This window comes from Astyanax mexicanus, chromosome 13, assembly GCF_023375975.1.
Source record: "Astyanax mexicanus isolate ESR-SI-001 chromosome 13, AstMex3_surface, whole genome shotgun sequence".
Taxonomy (NCBI): Eukaryota; Metazoa; Chordata; class Actinopteri; order Characiformes; family Acestrorhamphidae; genus Astyanax; species Astyanax mexicanus.
In genome coordinates, this window is record NC_064420.1 from 26036245 (window position 1) to 26053996 (window position 17752).

General features: G+C 39.6%; 1 protein-coding gene across 1 annotated transcript; it reads left to right on the forward strand.

Moving 5' to 3' along the window:
• Window positions 1-15804, forward strand: cntrob (centrobin, centrosomal BRCA2 interacting protein). The gene is made up of 21 exons (XM_007234135.4): window positions 1-155; window positions 2104-2357; window positions 2619-2853; window positions 3313-3403; window positions 3786-3858; window positions 4067-4211; window positions 4491-4607; window positions 4724-4840; window positions 5722-5820; window positions 6034-6258; window positions 7560-7685; window positions 8023-8156; window positions 9061-9186; window positions 10050-10197; window positions 10377-10485; window positions 10687-10857; window positions 12048-12598; window positions 12962-13043; window positions 14991-15246; window positions 15412-15484; window positions 15586-15804. The coding sequence occupies exons 2-21, from the start codon at window positions 2104-2106 to the stop codon at window positions 15685-15687; spliced, it is 3234 nt and encodes a 1077-aa protein (XP_007234197.3). The 5' UTR covers window positions 1-155; the 3' UTR covers window positions 15688-15804.
• Window positions 15805-17752: the final 1948 nt, after the last annotated feature.

Consider the following 17752-nt stretch of genomic DNA (forward strand, 5'->3'; position numbering starts at 1 on the left):
GAGGCGCCCGTTTGCGCTGTGTTGACGGTTGGTGACGTCCGCGGCGTGGTTGCTATGGCGCTGATAGGCCCGGGAAACTTGTTTAGCTTTAGTATTAGCATTAGCTTTAGCATTAGCCGCTGAAAGCTGCAGGTCCGTTTGGGACTTCAGGAGAGGTGAGAAACTCTGTATAAACAGCTCATTTACAGTCTATATAAACTCAGAGCAGTAGTTCGGGACAGATAACCCGGGTGTTATCCGTGTAAATTATCCGCTTTAGTTCATTATGTAACTAGCACTTTTAATTAGCACTGCTAATCAGCTAACTAACTAACTATAGCTAGGTTAGCTACGCTAACTAGGTTTACTCTCTTTAAACTGAGCAGAGCAGAGGAGAATATAAATCGCCGGAGCTGCTGAGAGTTAAACTCAACAACTAACTTAGCCACTTCTGCTTATTCAAGCTTGTAATTACAGCGAAATGACGATGAATTAACACTGAAAGCGATTAAACTCTCCACAGAAACGACTCTATGGCTTACAGTTATCGTTAGAGACCAAAACATTGCAGCGAACTTCAACGTTAACACTTAACACAGGGAACTGTAGCCTGAAGCTAGTTAAGCTCGCTAACATATAACGTTAGTGACATATGAATGCATTAAAATGCACTGTTTTGGGGGAAAATACTAGTTAACTGACACTTAGCTTTAATTTGAGAAGGTTACTCCGTGAAGTCACAGTAACGTTAAATTCTTTTATACAGCTCTGGAAAAAAGAGACCCCTTCAGTTTCTGAATCAGTCTCTCTGAATTTGCTATTTATAGGTATATGTTTGAGTAAAATGATTATTGTTTTTTTTTTCTATAAGCCTCGGACAACATTTCTCTCAAATTCCAAATACAAATATTGTCATTTAGAGCATTTATTTGCAGTTAATGAGAAATGGCTGAAATAACAAAAAAGATGCAGAGCTTTAAGACCTCAAATAATGCAATGAAAACAACCTCTTGGCATGTTCTCCTCCACCAGTCTTACACACTGCTTAAGGATAACTTTATGCACATTTTATATAAAAAGTGATATTTAATAAATAGTACCATTATTAAGTCTGCATATGTTGAAAAAAAAATTATGAATAGTTTTGTGGAAGGTGTTCCTAAACTCTTAAGTGTTACACCTGCTTCAGAAGATTAATTTATTAATAAATTATAGATTAGGGGTGGGTGATATGACAAAACATAAAATAAAAAAATACACTACTATAACAATTTTATTTTTGCATACACACCTCTAAGTGAGATATAAAAAAATACAAGAATTTTCATCAGATTGTAACAGAAGTCGATGATCCAGAATGTTATGATACTCCAAATATCTTCATATATATAATGGGAATAAAAAGTGTGAATTTTCCTTTTGCTAAAACAGCAATGTGAATATTAGGGGTGGGTGATATGGCATGATATTTCAGGATATAATATCATTCATGAAATTCAAACATGTTGGCGATATTATTGTGTACGATTCGATATGACACACCCCTTTTATAAATTACTAGTGATGACAAGTTATAAAGAGAGTAATAACATTAAACAGGTAGTAGTACTACAAAGGGTACTGTTATTAGTTTCCCTTAATCTTTAGAGAGAGAATGTGAGCTACGTGTGATGTATTATGTGTACTGGTGTATTGGATTATAGCTTTTCAGGATTTGCTGCGTTTTTATGGTCTTGATGGATCACAATGTACTGCACACAAAACTGCATCATTTCTGTTGCCAGGCTGTTAGTTTTCAGTTTCCTAACTCTAATCTCTGTGCTTTATTCATGGTATCCAGGAGCTAACTACATTGTTTCACATACTGGCAGCTTTGGATTGTTCTCAAAGAGCAGTTTAAAATACATACATACAATCAAACAGTGAGCTTTCTACATCTGTAGATGCGATATAGTTAATATTTACACTCGTGTGTAATATCAGAATAAAATGTGATGTTTATATTGAACAGTCTAATCAAAACAGATATTTTAATGTTTAAAAATGTAGAGTATTTGTAATCTTGTAAATTTCTTCTGTAAGTCTTAATTGATGTTTCTTTCTCTGTCTATTTCATGGTAAAAGATGTCCATGGACGCAGCTGAAGTGGTCCTGAGCAATGTGGAGCCACTGCCTTCATCTCCTCCTCCTTTCTCCTCTTCTTTTCCTTCTCTAACTCGCTCCTGGCCCTCCTCTCCTCTCTCCTCTTCTCGACAGGTCACCGCACACCTCTACACTTCTCTTCAGCGCAGCAAAGAGCAGGAGCTCTGCAACACCAGCACTTACAATACACGCCATCCACTTACGGGTACCTCCACTGGCCACTCAGCCAAAGCCAGGTAAGTCCCTTCAGTCCACCAAGATTAATGCCGCCAATAGAAGTTACCTTGGATAAAGCCCATCTGGCTGGGTAGGATTAAAGCCTATGATAGCTTGATTAAAGAGAAAAAATTGTGAACAATCTGTCTATATTTGTGTTGTAGTCATGGTAACACTTTGTTTCTTTCACTGCCACTTTCCACCTCTCTGATCATTTAAATTTCTTAAATAATAAGCAGTGGTCACCTGGTGTTATGCTTATGCTTGTAATGATCTCTCAGACAGGTCTCCTTTAAGTCCTCCTCTCCAGATCTCAGTTCCGCCATGTCTACAACTGCACGCTCTCTGAGCTCTGACAGGCTGAATGAGTCTCAGCAAGCAGATTTTAGCCTGGATGTACATTCCTCTCGTGAAGTTGTGCCTGGAGCAGAGGAGGTGCAGACAGAGGCAGAGCTTATGATGGAAGAGATGGACCTGAAGCTGCAAAACAGCGTGCACAACAGTGCAAAATATTTGGTAACTTTTTAAAACATACAGGATCTAGTTTACACATAGTCACTGCATAAAACTGGTATTTTAAATAAGCAAATATGTCTACTTTGTTTAAAAGCGGTGGTGTTATTTTATTTAGAATATGTTTATATTTAGAATTTATTCTAATTCCAACATCTAAATTCTCTGAATAGTTTTTGTCAGATTTTCTTAGTAATTCTAAATATATGTTGAAAACTGTATTTGACCTTCGGCTTCCAGTATTATGGTCTCTCTCAATTTCTAAAAATCGGAGTCTGTTCACAAGCATGGTCGCAGAGTGAACAGACTTGCCTATAAGGAATTTGGTCACTCCCTCCAGCGTTGACCGACTAACCCACACACATGATGGGAACAGAACATTTGGATTTTTGGGGACTTTGTTTTATATGACTTAGAAACTGCTTTTTTACAACTAATGTGTGTGTGTTTGTGTGTGTGTAGAGTGGCCGGCGGCATATTGAAGAGATGGAGAATGTGAGGAGTCATTTACAGACAATTCTAAGATCAGCACCAACAGCTACTGACACAGATGGTTAGTACACACATTATTTACAGTCAGAGAGTGCAGTCTTTGTTAGCAATGTTAGCTTAGCATCTCTTGTTAAAATAAAAAGAAGCACATGTCAGATATCAAACATGTCTGATTGACTGAATTGTTCCTTTTGTTGTTCTTTTAAGGACTTCACATTTTTAAATTTGCTGAATAAACACAAAGATTTCTATGCAAGGTTCAACTTTCCTTCCTGAAAACAGCTAATTGTGTTATTAAAAAGTATATCCAATTTCTAGGTTATAATATTGTCAATTAAGTAGTAGTATGTATTTTAGTCCTAAAGATGCTTCGGCTGTTACTTTTTTGACATGAGGTGATTATAGATTATAACCATGTTATTGATCTCCCTGTTCTTTCATAGAGCTCCTCAGGCCTGTCTCTCAGCACCTACAGGACGACTCGTATGGGAGCGACACCACTTCACATCTACTCAGGTACAGACATACAGACATGCACTACACTCACTCATACTTTTTATATTTTGAAAGTTTATTTTGTTTGTTCATTAATTTTAAATTTTTAATCAAACTCTTCTTTCTCTCTCTCTTTCTCTCTCTCTCTCTCTCTCTCTCTCTCTCTCTCTCTCTCTCTCTCTCTCTCTCTCTCTCTCTCTCTCTCTCTCCCCCTTCCTCTCTCTCTCAGTGCGGCTCTCTCTTTAGGTGGAGTAGAGGAGTTATTCCCCCGGTATTCCCGTCTGCGTGCTGATGTTAACCCCACCCCCCTCCCCTCCTTGTCTGAGCTACAAGTTATCAGAGAGAGTCTGGAAAGAGAGAGAGCCAGACGCAAGGTAACACACATACACAAAACTTATTAACATAAAGAAAAGCCCTTGCTCTTTTAAATTAAAGATGACTGATTGATTGATTAAAAAACTGTAACAGACAATGAGAATCCGCTTGGGTTAATACATACTAATGACTGACTGGTTGCTACGTTGGATAAATGTCCAGAGACAGTGATTCTAAATGAAAAACTATTTGTTAAACAAAGTGGAACATGTTGATGTGATATTAAACCTCTCTGTCTCTCTTTCTCATACTCTGGCTCTCGCTCCTTCCTTTTGCAGCATTCGGAGCAACAGGTGTTGGCCCTGCAGAATAAAGCATTAGCGCTGCAGCAGCAGTTAGCACTGGCTGTGTCTGCCGACCGCAAAAAGGACATCATGATAGAACAGCTTGACAAGGTTTCTTTTATAAACACACTGATCTTTATTTACATTAGTTACTTTTTAGGACATAACGAAGTAAATTGAGTAAAGCATCTGACTAATACTATCATCTCTCTCTCTATCTCTCTTAGACGTTAGAGAAGGTGGTGGAAGGGTGGCGTCGGCACGAGCGAGAGAAAAGTGATGGAGTGAGGCGTCTGCAGGAGGAGAAGGAGGCAGCAGAAAGCGCACGGGACAAACAGAGAGAGGTTTGTGTGTTCATACTCTTAAACTAAATCCACCATATCTGACACCATAGGGTTCAGCACAGTTCTGTAATTTTCCTATTGTTACGGCATGGGCTCATCCACACCTTGGAACTTAAAAGAGGGACACAACACGAGTTTAAATTGTAAAACAAAGATACTTTTATTATTTCAACTAAAAAATATAAATCAATTAAAATGTTCAATAGGGTATGAATGCAGTGTTGGTCGTGAATAAGTGTATGTATGTTTGCGTCAGTAAATTATAAACCTAGAGTCAAAGAAAGAAAAAGAGTGAAGAGGGGGGAGAGAGAGAGAAATACGTCCAAACACTGTGTTTAAAAGCACAGCATTTCAGCGCTCAGATATACGCGCTGGAACACAGAATCTTCTCGCTATATTTACTTTTTCCGTATATTTATATTTACTCCCACGCCAGACAGCTCTGACCAATCAGAGGACACAGCCCGCTCACGTGGTTTATTGGTGCACATTTTGGTGTGTTTAGTTTTATGCCTGTGTAAAACCAGACCAAACAGAGGCAGAGAACACTACAATTAAACAAACTCGTCAACTGATCCGGACCAAAGAAACAAACCACAGGTGTGAAAATGCCCTTAAACACCTCTTATTTAAATGTGAGCCTTATTATTCAGTTGTAGTTGGTGTGTTAAAAGCAGAAAAATCAACACAGTCTGTATTTCACACCATCCAGCAGGAGAGCGTTAAGCTCCTTTATGCAGGAAACTTTTTTAATTTTAGACTCAGATATTTTATTTTCATTTTGTGCTTAAATTAAAGCAGGGTTCTCAAACAGTCCAGCAGAATGTCCCAGTGCCAATTATAACTTTGTTCCTCTGTTTTCTGATCCCTTTGTGTTGTAGGCTTTGGCGTGCTTTGAGAAGAGTCTGTCAGAGGCAGCAGAGACACTGGATAAAGAACAGAAACGTAACGAGGAGCTCCAGAGCTCCAATAAACAACAGGTACACAAACAGTGCACATACACAAATGATGAACACTAATCAGAACTGTGTACATTTTCATTATGCAATATACTGTAAATGAATTAATGTGTTCCGTATAGATATTTACATGTTCTTGTTCATGTTAGAGCAGAAGTTCCAAATACTACCTGGTACAAAACAAGTTTAACACACTGCTGGTGTGTGTGTGTGTGTGTGTGTGTGTGTGTGTAGGAGCGTGAACTGGCCGAGCTACGTGTGCGCGTGGAGGAACTGCGTGTGCGTGCAGAGCAACGACAGTCTGAAGCAGAAGAAGAAAGAGCCAAAGCAGAGAAACTCCAAAAACTCTCACACACACTGCAGAGCCAACTGGATCAGCAGAACCAGCAGAGCAAAAACACACACGCACAGCTGCAGCAGGAGATTACACACCTCACACAGCAGTTGGAAAGAGAGCAGGTGAGTCCCTCACATATATACACACACCCTAGTTCCTTTTTTTACAGTCTAATTCCAGGATATATGGTTTCTTTTACCACAGTCCTTAAGTGTTATTTTATCAGGAAGCACACATTCACATTTACTTTTATAGTCCTCATCTATGACCTCACTGTGTTTTCCACTAATATTTCCACTGTTCGCTCAGAAATTGTACCAACTCTCCTGCAGGAAAACTACTGAATCCACTTTACCCAGATTTCACAGATTAGATTTTCACTCTAGTTGTGTTCACACTGAACCTTGAACTGGTTTAGTACCCATTAACAATGTGCATGTGTGAAAGTGGCTTTTAATACCCTCACATGCACTACGGATGTGTTGCCAATATACTAATGTACTAATGTTACAAATACTAATGTAATCTATGGTTGTTTTAATGGTTGTCATGCACTGATTTACACCATATCTGTGGCGTGTGTATGTTTTTTATGATTTCCCCAAAAATCGTCAGTGCGCTTTATAATCCGGTTCGCCTTATGTATGAATTCTCCCACGCAGGTATTAAGGAGCAGTAAAGCCACTCTGCTGAAGTACAGCGATATACAGGAGTTTCAGTGAGGATTCTCCAGCACAGAGACTGAAGCAGTATTAGCATTAGCAGTTAATCACAGCACTAGCACTTTCGCCTTTCAGAGGCGAGTATATTGGACTGTAATCTGCGTGTTTATCATGTTAAAACAAGCTACGTGGGTGGAACCGCTAGCTGGTAGCGCCCTGGGTTAGGAGAACACTCAGGGTAGCAGGGCTAGCGCTGCTGCTGACCGTGCTATTGAAAATATTGGAAATCTAAGCTTACTGTAAATAAACGGAAGCACTGTACTCACCTGAAAACTGTGTAGATTACTATGCGACACCCCTGTTCCTTCCTATTGTTGCTTAAAATGCGTTTTAATCTGGTTCGCCTTATGTATGAAAATAGACCAGAAAATAAACGTTCATTGATAGTGCACCTGTTAATGATCTGCACCTCATAGGCCATAAAATACGGTATCCTCACAGTATAAAGAACAGCTACAAGGTTTAAACTATGGTAAAAAAAAGTAAATATGTGTTTTAATTGAACAGCAGCTATATTAACCTATTGTCACCATCCTTAATCCTAATTTGTACTGCCAGGAGTGGGCTAGAGGGCTTGAGCTGTGGAGAGGTAGGTAGAAAGATCTGTGTTCTCTTGAAGGACGATGGTGCTCCACCAAACTTTTGGATGGGATGAGTTATTGCATTACTAATGTAATCTATGGCTGTATGTACTTGTTCAGGAGCGAGTGGGCCTGGAAGTGCAGCTTCGCGAAGAGGCCCAGTCCACAATAAAACAGTTGCAGCAGGAGCTGGAAGAGACCAGACGAGAGAGAGATGCAGCCAGGGTTGACCGAGCACTGGACCAGGTGTGCATACACACACTCACACACACTCCCACATATATACACACTGGAACGAGTAAAGACAAAGACAGTTTTAATTGACTGAGCATTGAGCCAGGTCTGAAGTTCATATTATATTTTAAAAATATAATCAAACACAAAAACAATAATGACACAAAGCTTTATAATCTACATTATTAAAAAAAAAAATCACTGACCAATACAAAAGGATTGTCTGGCAACACTGTGATCACCATACCCTGAGGGCAATGGTATTCTATCCAGTACCTCTGGGATGGGTTGTGTGAGTTTGATTTAAGTAAAAGGTCTGATCTGAGAGTGTGTGAACTGTTACCTGCAGGCTCGTTTTGAGGCTCAGCGCTCTCAGTGGGAGGTGGAGCTCAGACTGTGTGTGGAGCAGCAGGTCACCGAACGACTTGCAAACATACAGCAGGAGAACAGTATTGCCACAGCTAAACTTCGAGAACAACACAGGTATACTTAGGCACACACACAGCACTGCATAGCACAGCACCTCTACAGCTAAACTAAGATAACAACACAGATATACACACACTCAACCACAGGAGCACATTTGTGACTACATTTGCCTAGTGCTAGCATCTTCTTATTGGCTGCCTGTGAAGTTTAGGACTGATTTTAGTATTGCTTCTTTCTTGTAAGGCGGGCCCCTTTGGGGTGGGATATATGGCCCTAAAATTATATCACAATATTTCATGGTATTTTTTCGATACTCTTGCCGATATAACAAAACACTTCAATATATTATACATTAATATTTCAAGAATACTCTACTGCAACAAAATGAAAATGTAATTGTATTATTGCATATATGATATGATATGGCATAAATATAAACATTTTCATCAGATTTGTAACAGAAGTCAATGATACAGAATGTCACGGTACTAATAATGCTCTCCAAATATCTCCATATATCCAGGACTTTTTTTTTTTGCTAAAAATTAGGGGTGGTTAATATGGCACTATATTTCAGGGTATAATATGGTTCTAAATATTTAGAAATGTTGCTGATATTATTGCGTATGATGTGATATGGCCCAATGTCTAAATACTCTAGAAAAGGACTTCTAGAACTAAACTGAAGTGAAGGAAAAGCTGTGCTTTGTCTCTATTTGTCCCAGTACTGTGGAGGTCTACATCCATTTATCCTTTAGCTTTTGAGTTGTAATCATAAATGGTGTGCTAATCCCTGTCTGTGGTGTTTTTAATTTGATAATTTTATTGTCCTTTTTATTTGTTTGAATTATTTTTAGTGAAGAACCTTTTGGTTTTGTCTTAGTGCTGCATAAATTAAATTTACTTATCTGCCACAATCCAGGTTGTGCTTAAATGATCATTGTTGGTTTGTTTACAGGAAGCAGTTGTTGGATCTGAGCGCTCGTCACGAGCGGGAGCTTTCGACACAGATGGAGGAGTTCAGGGTGCAGTTAGAGGAGAAAGAGGAGAAACAGCAGCAGCTCTCTCTGCACTTTAACAACAAGTACGCTCTATCAGCTGCACCAGCAGTTCAATAAACTCTATTCCTGTAGATTCAGTCCTTCATGTAATACTGTGACCTAAGTAATTGACCTGAACCACACAAACTTTGCTTACTGCAATGATAGCAATTATGTAATTTTTTCTTAATTTTTTCACTTACTGAATTGTCTTCACTATATTAAAGTAGATTCCAGTAATGTAAGAAGTAAAAAACACTTCATGTTTCTTTTTTCAGTCCATAAAGTTTATGTATGTTAACAAAACTAAACTGCACAGTCTATTAAGTGACTGCTTTGAATCTTAACAGTAAAAAACACTGCCGATTTCATATTAAATAGATACGCATGTTAAAATATCATATACATATCATATTAAAAAATAATTTTTAAGGGGGGGCGGGCGAGTGGTCCAGCGGTCTAAAGCGCAGCCACTATGAGCGTGAGGTCGAAGGTTTGAACCCCCGCTCATGCAGCTTTGCCATCAAGCTGCCGGCGCTCAGAGAGAGCCCAATTGGCCTTGCTTCCTCTGGGTGGGTAGATGGTGCTCTCTCTCCCCACATCACTCCTAGGGTGATGTACATAGCACAGGGCGTCTGTGAGCTGATGTATTGGAACAGAGTCGCTGCACTTCCCTCCGAGTGCGCTGTGATGCTAATCGGCAATGCTGCATCAGCGTCAGTTCGAAAAAAAAAACGGTGGCTGACTGCACATGTATCGGAGGAAGCATGTGCTAGTCTTCACCCTCCTGGTGTGTTGGGGCATTACTAGTGATAGGGGGAGTCCTAATGAGTGGGTTGGGTAATTGGCTATGTAAATTGAGGAGAATTTATTTAGATTTTTATGACTTTTGTTTCTGTGTGTGTAGGATAACATCGCTACAGGAAGAGATGCTTTCCATGGAAACCTGTAAAAGGAGGCTAGAAAGTCAGAGGGAGGAGCTAGTTTCCCGCCTGCAGGGGATGATGCGCTCTCATTGGACAGAGACTCTGAGGCTTCTGAACAATCAGGAGCAGGTTGTTAAAAAAAAAAGAAACGCCAAATCACGTTCATTAACCTCTTAATGGTTTAATGATAAACACACTAAAGATAATTCTGAATAATTACTTATATTAAATAGATACGTGTCATATAATATTTAAAACACTTTTTTATGACTTCTGTTTGTGTGTGTGCCTGTGCGTGTGTGTCTCAGGCTGAAGGGATATTTTCTCCGTTGTCAATGTGGGGCGGTTCCAAAACCCACTCCTCTCCACAAGATCAAGACACAACAATCTGTAGCACAGTTAACACCCTCGCTCCAGGTATACACACACGCATACATACTTTTTTTTGCTTTTTTTATTTCTAATATTTTTTTATTTTTTCTTGTGATCCTTCATCTTAACATAATCTTTTTTTTTTTTTTTTTTTAACATATAATAATGTTTCACTTAGCGCTGCCATCGAACATGAAGTGAAGACTCACCGATCTATCCCTCATTTCTCCTGCATTTTTCTGGCAGCTCCTCCTCAGGCCGTGGTTCTTCACATGTCCAGAGAAAAAGAACAAGCGATGAAACGGGAAGCGGAGATCAGAATGGAGAGAGGAACGGGAGAGAGTGATTTTGGTTTGTTAAATCACAGTCATGCGTTCTGCCCTTTGGAGCCAGTGTTGGATGATACTCATCTCACAGGTACAGAGCAAAAATAGGATAAGGATTAGAAAATCACATAGATACATATTACTTATAGATCTGTGCATATGCACACTCTGTCAATACATGCTAAAAAAATAAAAAAACACATACAATATTTTGCAAAACAAATATAGAAGTAGTGTGTAACTTGTAAGTTGTAGAGCTTCTTAATGTTGTCCTGCGTTAATCCACCTCATACAGCCTTTGCGGTAGGTGTGGAAAGCATGTGCAAGAGTACCCTAGTACTATACAGGTCTGGTGATGTGACTGGCCATGGCATAGTATCTGTGTCTTCAAATCAAGTTCTTGAGATGCACAAGCATTATTCTGTTGGAATGGTGCAGTGGTTTCAGGACCTTGTTAACAAATATTGAGCTGTAATAAAGACAAAACTGCAAAGCACACCATGTCCCCAGGCTTTCTGGACATGTGACTTGTTACCAAAAAAAAAAAAATGGACTGCCATTTTGAGGGCATTTTCACTCCAGCACTATTTGTTGCAGATAAAACAGACACTGGTTCCTTTGTACTCTTAGTGCGGTTAAATTAGGTGTGAAAATAGTAATCGCATTCTGGTGCGGATCAAAACAACCAAACCTGCTAGAGGAGTCTTGATTCGACCCAGCTATCAAATATACTTCTTATATTTGAGCTTAACTGCTGATAATGCTCAGTTTAATCTGATATATTAGTCAGACAGCGCTAATTACCACAGCTATGAACAAACACTGTCTTTGCTCCATGCTGTTTACACATGCGGTCTGTGCTGCGTTCAGTTCTCCTAGCTGCATTACTCCGTTTACTACCCGTACATCTGCACTGTGTTTGATAGCACAGCTTTTCAGTGTTCTGTGTTAAAACAGCTTCATACTGCACAGATATACGAGCTGGAACACAGAATCTTCTTGCTATATTTACTTTCTTGCTCCCATACCAGACAACTCTGACCAATCAGAGGAGACATCATGCTCACATGGTTTATTGGTGCAACCTGTGTGAAACCAACTACTGGTGTGAAAATGCCTTGAATCATTCAGAGACAGTCTGGTGCGGCTACCAATTAGGTTTCATTTCTGTTGGTTGTAACTATTTTTTAATGATACGTGTATAATATTTGTTGAATATACTGTATGTATGACCTCATGGTTAAAAAAAATTAAATACTGTCTTGCTTGTTTGTATTGCAGCTTTAGGAGGCAGTGATTTGAGCAGTCTCTGGGAACGGCCTCTTGGTGAAGGAGGAGGAGGAGGAGAAATAGAGAAACAGAAAGCAGAGGAAGAGAAAGAAAGAAGGTCAAGAGCAAAAGATTTTGATAGAACAGTGAGAAGACAAGAAGAAGTAGACATGGGATCAATGGTAAAAGGCCATGAAGCCAGTTTGCATCAAACTTTGAATCAGACGTCAAATCATTTTAAGAATCTGGATCATCTGCATTCAGATTCAAGCCATCAGTTTGAACAGTGTGTGAACGTTCAAGCGAATCAGAATCCAACGTCGAGTTTCATGCCCAATCAGTTACACACCTCCTCAGATAGACTGACCACTCCAAGTTACAGCTCAGGGAAGGGGGCTGGGAGATGTGACACATCTGTGGAGACGTACAGCAGTGCAGGAATGAAAGCTCTGCCCATAAAAGAACAGCCTTTGTCAATCAAAGATAGAGCTCCTCCCACCGGGATCGATGTCTCGTCCCTGAATGAAGGAAGACAGAATGAACTGCACTACTACATATCAAAGGTAATAAATAAACATTTAAATACACACACACATCTGTAGTTCTTTAAACCCATGTTCATATCTGAAATATTCGTTTTAAACATCCGATGTGTTAAATAATTGAACCACAAGGTTAAACTGTATTAGTATTAATTATTTAATTGCTAATAATCATTTACTGCTTTAGACCAAGAAGCTTCAGAAAAAGATCTGTGGCAGTACTTCTAGGCGTGCTACATTTGATTATTTGACATCAGTCAAAACATAATTGCTCCATCATATGTAAACAAATGTGGTAAAGACCCACTTTCTTATTGTCTCTCTCTCTCTCTCTCTCTCTCTCTCTCTCTCTCTATTTTCTCTCTCTATTTTCTCTACTTCCAGCTGTTGGAACGTTCTCCTAGTGAACTCCTTGAGGAGCAGCCTGTGGATCAGCGTAAAGCAGAAACACACTCATCTCATTCAGGTGTGTCCTAACTCTGGAGCTTACCTCTGACAGTCTGGAGCATGATGTGGAATGGGTTTTTTAAAGGATGATTATTAAAATGCTTGAGAAAATGCTTTCGTAAGCCAGCGCGATATTAGCTAGGGGTTGGGCCCATGTAGCTTGTTTTAACAAAGTAAACGCGCAGACTACAGTCCGATAAAATCTCTAATCTGTAAAAGAGCTAGTGCTTTTATTAGCGGCTAATGCTAATGCTGCTCCAGCAGTGCTAGCTGGGGTTAGCAGAAGGTTACAGGCCGATTAATACTCACCTCTAAACGGCGAAAGAACTAGTGCTTAGCGGCTAATACTAATACTGCTCCAGCCTCGATGCTGGAGAAACTTCACTGAAACTATTATATAATGCTGCATTTCAGTGAAGTGGCTTTACTGCTCCTTAAAACCCGACTGGAATATAAGGCACTCGGACAATTTTTAGTGTGCCTTATAGATAATAAGCAGAGCTTTTGAGCTGGAGTCAAACTCTGGTGAGTGTTTTTAACTGATTTTTTGGTGTATTTAGGGACAGGCAGTAGCCTCATGTCCTTTAATCAATGGCTAGGCTACTAATGAAATTCTAGTTTATTTTGGAGTACTATAGTCGCCACCTACTGTCTATTCTTGGAATGGCTGTTGTATCTGTAGTCTCTGTATGATATACAAGCACAAAATAATAATGCTCAAATAATAAAAACTATACAAAAATGTCAAAGACTGACGAATGGAGACGAATTTGTAATAAATTATATTATTGAGCAGTGATTGGAACACAGCCGCTCCACACAGCATCCTTATAACCAGTGTTGTGCCAAATTTAGCACCCCGCCAGGGAAAGCACCCCCTCACAGGAGAGGCTGCAGGTGACATGATTATTTTCATTATTTTTTCCCTCGTAGCTTAGTATCTTGTGTATTTTCATTTTCTAAGTAAACACTAGACTAAAACTAACTATAACACAATGACTAAAATGTGACAAACTATTATACATTTTAGTCAAAAGACTAAAACTAAATCAAAATCAGCTGTCAAAATTGACACTGCACAGCACTGCTTGCTGCATTGCTCATGCTGAGGGTTCAACATTTTTGAGGGTGTTGGTTGCATTTAAAAACGTTATGATATTTAGGATAACCATTAAAGATGTGGTTTGGTTAATAGCCACTAGAGCAGGGGTGTCCAAACTACGGCCCGCGGGCCATTTGCGGCCCGTTTCCTTTTTTGGAGCGGCCCGCGAAGTATTTTAGGAATAGAATGAAAGTTTGCCCGCTGTTAAGCAGGTTTTTATAATGTGAGATTCAAAGTTTGCAAGGTGTCAGAAACGGGCCAAAGAGTCTAAAAGCGGAGAGAGTGCGCATTTCTAGCTCATAAAAACAGGCCAAAGAGTCTAAAAGCGGAGAGTGTGTGCATTTATAGCGCAAAAAAGCGGGGTAAAAGAGTCTAAAAGCGGAGAGGGTGCGCATTTCTAGCGCAGAAAAATGGGTAAAAGAGTCTAAAAGCGGAGAGGGTGCGCATTTCTAGCGCAGAAAAACAGAGCAAGGAGTGTAAAAGCAGAGAGAGTGCGCATTTCTAGTGCAGAAAAATGGGGTAAAAGTTGTAAAAAAGTTGTCGTAATTAAGGAGTTTAATATTATGAGACATCATGTAATTAAACATCAATTTGAAAAATCTTAGTTTACACAACACTGTCAAAGATAAAGGTAGTTAGTCAAGTAAAATGGTGTGTAAATTAAATAATCAGGAAAAAGTATCATTTAAAGTGGTATATTTCATTATTTGTTTTATTACAGAGTCTTTGGCCCGTGACTTAAAATATATTTCTCCTTCTGGCCCCCAACAAAAAAAGTTTGGACACCCGTGCACTAGAGAGTATGTGTATGGGTATATGTATTCTGTGTCTCTAAGTGTTTGTGTGCATCTGTGTGTTTCACAGGTTTGAGTTCTCAGTGGGAGACTTTCTCTCCTGGGCTGAAACCTCCATTGAATTCTCTTCCCAGCCAAACAGAAGCTCTCCCAAAACTCAACATGCCCTCCTCCACACACTCATCTACTGCGCCACAGATCACACACCCGGTCCTGCAGGGGCAGCCTGACCCACAGCTGGAACAACTGGCTGATCTCCTCCGTCTGACCTTACCTCAGAACCATTCCAACCAGCAACTCCAGCAGCTACTCAGCAGTCTTATCAGGTGTGTGTTCACTATGTCTACAGTAGAAACTAACACAAGGCACTGCTAATAGTAATTAATTATTTAATTCTGTACTCCTCATATTGAAAATGCTTGCATGAACTGGTGTCATGAGACATTTTAAGGTGGTTTTCCGAGGATTATTAACTTTCCTCTCTGCTCTAGGTCAGAGGACTCCTGCACTGACCCTGTCAAAGCAAATCTGGACCGCAAACTAGCTCAGCATGACAGGAGAGAGGTGAGACCACAGATAATACATGTTAATATTTGTATTTGTGTATATGCTTTTTTTTATGTTGCCCACTAATTAATATTATAATATAATAATATGATATTCAGCGCCAGCCTCCGTCTCGCTCCGCTCCAAGTGGGCCCTTACGAGGCCGTCGGAATGGACCACAAAGCCAGCGGTCAGGTTCAAAGGTCAACGCCTGGAGATGAGTGAGCGTGTGAAAGAATGAGAAGCTTCTAAGCTAAATGTATTTGTAAACTGTTTTTTTATGTTATTTTCTCTTAATTTATTTATTTTTATGTTTTTTAATAAAACCTTGATAATTTGACACTTCTGTATTGTCAGCATCTTTTATTACCACTTAGTTGCCAATCACCAGACATGTATAAAGTACTAGAAATCCAGACTTAAGTGAAAGTACAAGTAACGTATTTTTCGGGCTATAAGGCGCACTTAAAATACTTATTTTTTCCCAAAAATCGTCATTGCGCCTTATAATGCAGTGCGCCTTGTGTATGGATTTTGCTTGTGTTTACTGACCTCGATTTTTATGTGGTACACGGCGCTCTGTTGTTCAGAATTCCTCACCCACGCCAGAAAAAGATCCCCCTCTTGGGCTAGCGCGCGGTTACCTTTGACTGCCGTACTGCCTCTCGGCTGTGGCTCAGGGTAGCTAGTTTCCACTGTAGCTCCGTGGCCAGAACAAGGTGCCGGTAAACTTTCCTTTCCACCCGTTCTGGGGTAATAGCACAAACTGTTTCTTTTTAGCGCCCACTTCTAAGTAAAGTTAACCTCTTAACACGCGCTGGCCCACCGGCGGGCCAGAAATATTTAATATTTCATAACTGGCTGTGTTTCTGAATAGTTATGAACAGTTACAGGTTCAATATAGACATCCAATATACCATTTTAAAGCTTAGAATCTCTGCTTTTGAGCTATTTAGCCTATTTAGTGGAATATCCTTTCAGAAAATAAACATTTAGGGCGAAATATGCCTTGGTTATGATTTTAATAATTCATAACTCTCATATTTGCGTTTATCGTTCGTCCATATTTCATCGAATGCGGTCATGTCATACACCATTCGAACCGTCTGGCTCTCCGGATTCCAGAACTGTGCTTTTACTGTTGGATGTATGTTTCATGAATTAGAGCTGCGTCAGAGCGCATGTTTCCAGTAATAAAAGGCTCTCCTTTTGTCCTGGGGTAACCTCCGGTCACTGCCGCCACCCCCCCGAACACACACCCGCGCTCAGCCACAGGTCCTACCTTCAAAACGCGTCCAGACTAAAGAGAATCCATCAATCCAGTCTCCTGTAATCCACAGTTATATCCAAACCGCGCTGGAAATCACTTCATCCAGAAATGAAACTTATCCAATCTTTATCTCTGTTTTAAAACCGTTTTATTCACCGAATTCGGCACAACACGCTATTATAGTCAGAAGCCTCGCGGAGTAATGCGGTACTTGCTGTGCTTCAACATAATATTATGGTCTGTCGGAGCGTTGCGGCTACCGTTGTCAGGAGCGTCGCGGAGTAATACGTACTTGCTGTGCTTCAACATAATATTATGGTCTGTCGGAGCGTTGCGGCTACCGTTGTCAGGAGCGTCGCGGAATAATACGTACTTGCTGTGCTTGTTGATTTATTGCTCAGAGATGTTGTTATTTTTCACAGATATTGTGAAGGATTTATTGCTCAGAGTTATTGTTACTGATATAAATAAAGTTTCATTTAGTGCGCCTTATAATCCAGTGCGCCTTGTGTATGGACTAACACTAAAAATAGACCGTTCACTCATCGTGCGCCTTATAATACGGTGCGCCTTATAGTCCGAAAAATACGGTAGTCTGTCAAAAAAGACTCATACTTAAGTAGAAGTATTAAAGTATTCACAGTTTTTGTACTTAAGTATTGCAAGTAGTTTGTTCAAAAATGTTCTACTCAAGTACTAAAGTAAAAGTACAAGTATTGTGTAGATTGTGTTTTGTGTAAATATCATATTGTTTATATTATTTCAGATGTTTAGGCTAAAGGATGGCCACAATTCATTTGGCTGTAGCAAAAGCACAAGAACAGGAAAGAGTACATTTATATAAAGTTCTAAAATACCCTCTCTAAACAAATTAACCAAAAGGGAAGCTAAACAGCAAGCCGTTAGGATATTTTAACAAATTCACTATAAAAGGTCACTAGTTGGTCTATTATTATTGCAAAATCAACTAAAAAGCTTTCAAAGGCCAAACAATTAGAGAAGCTTCATCAAACCCA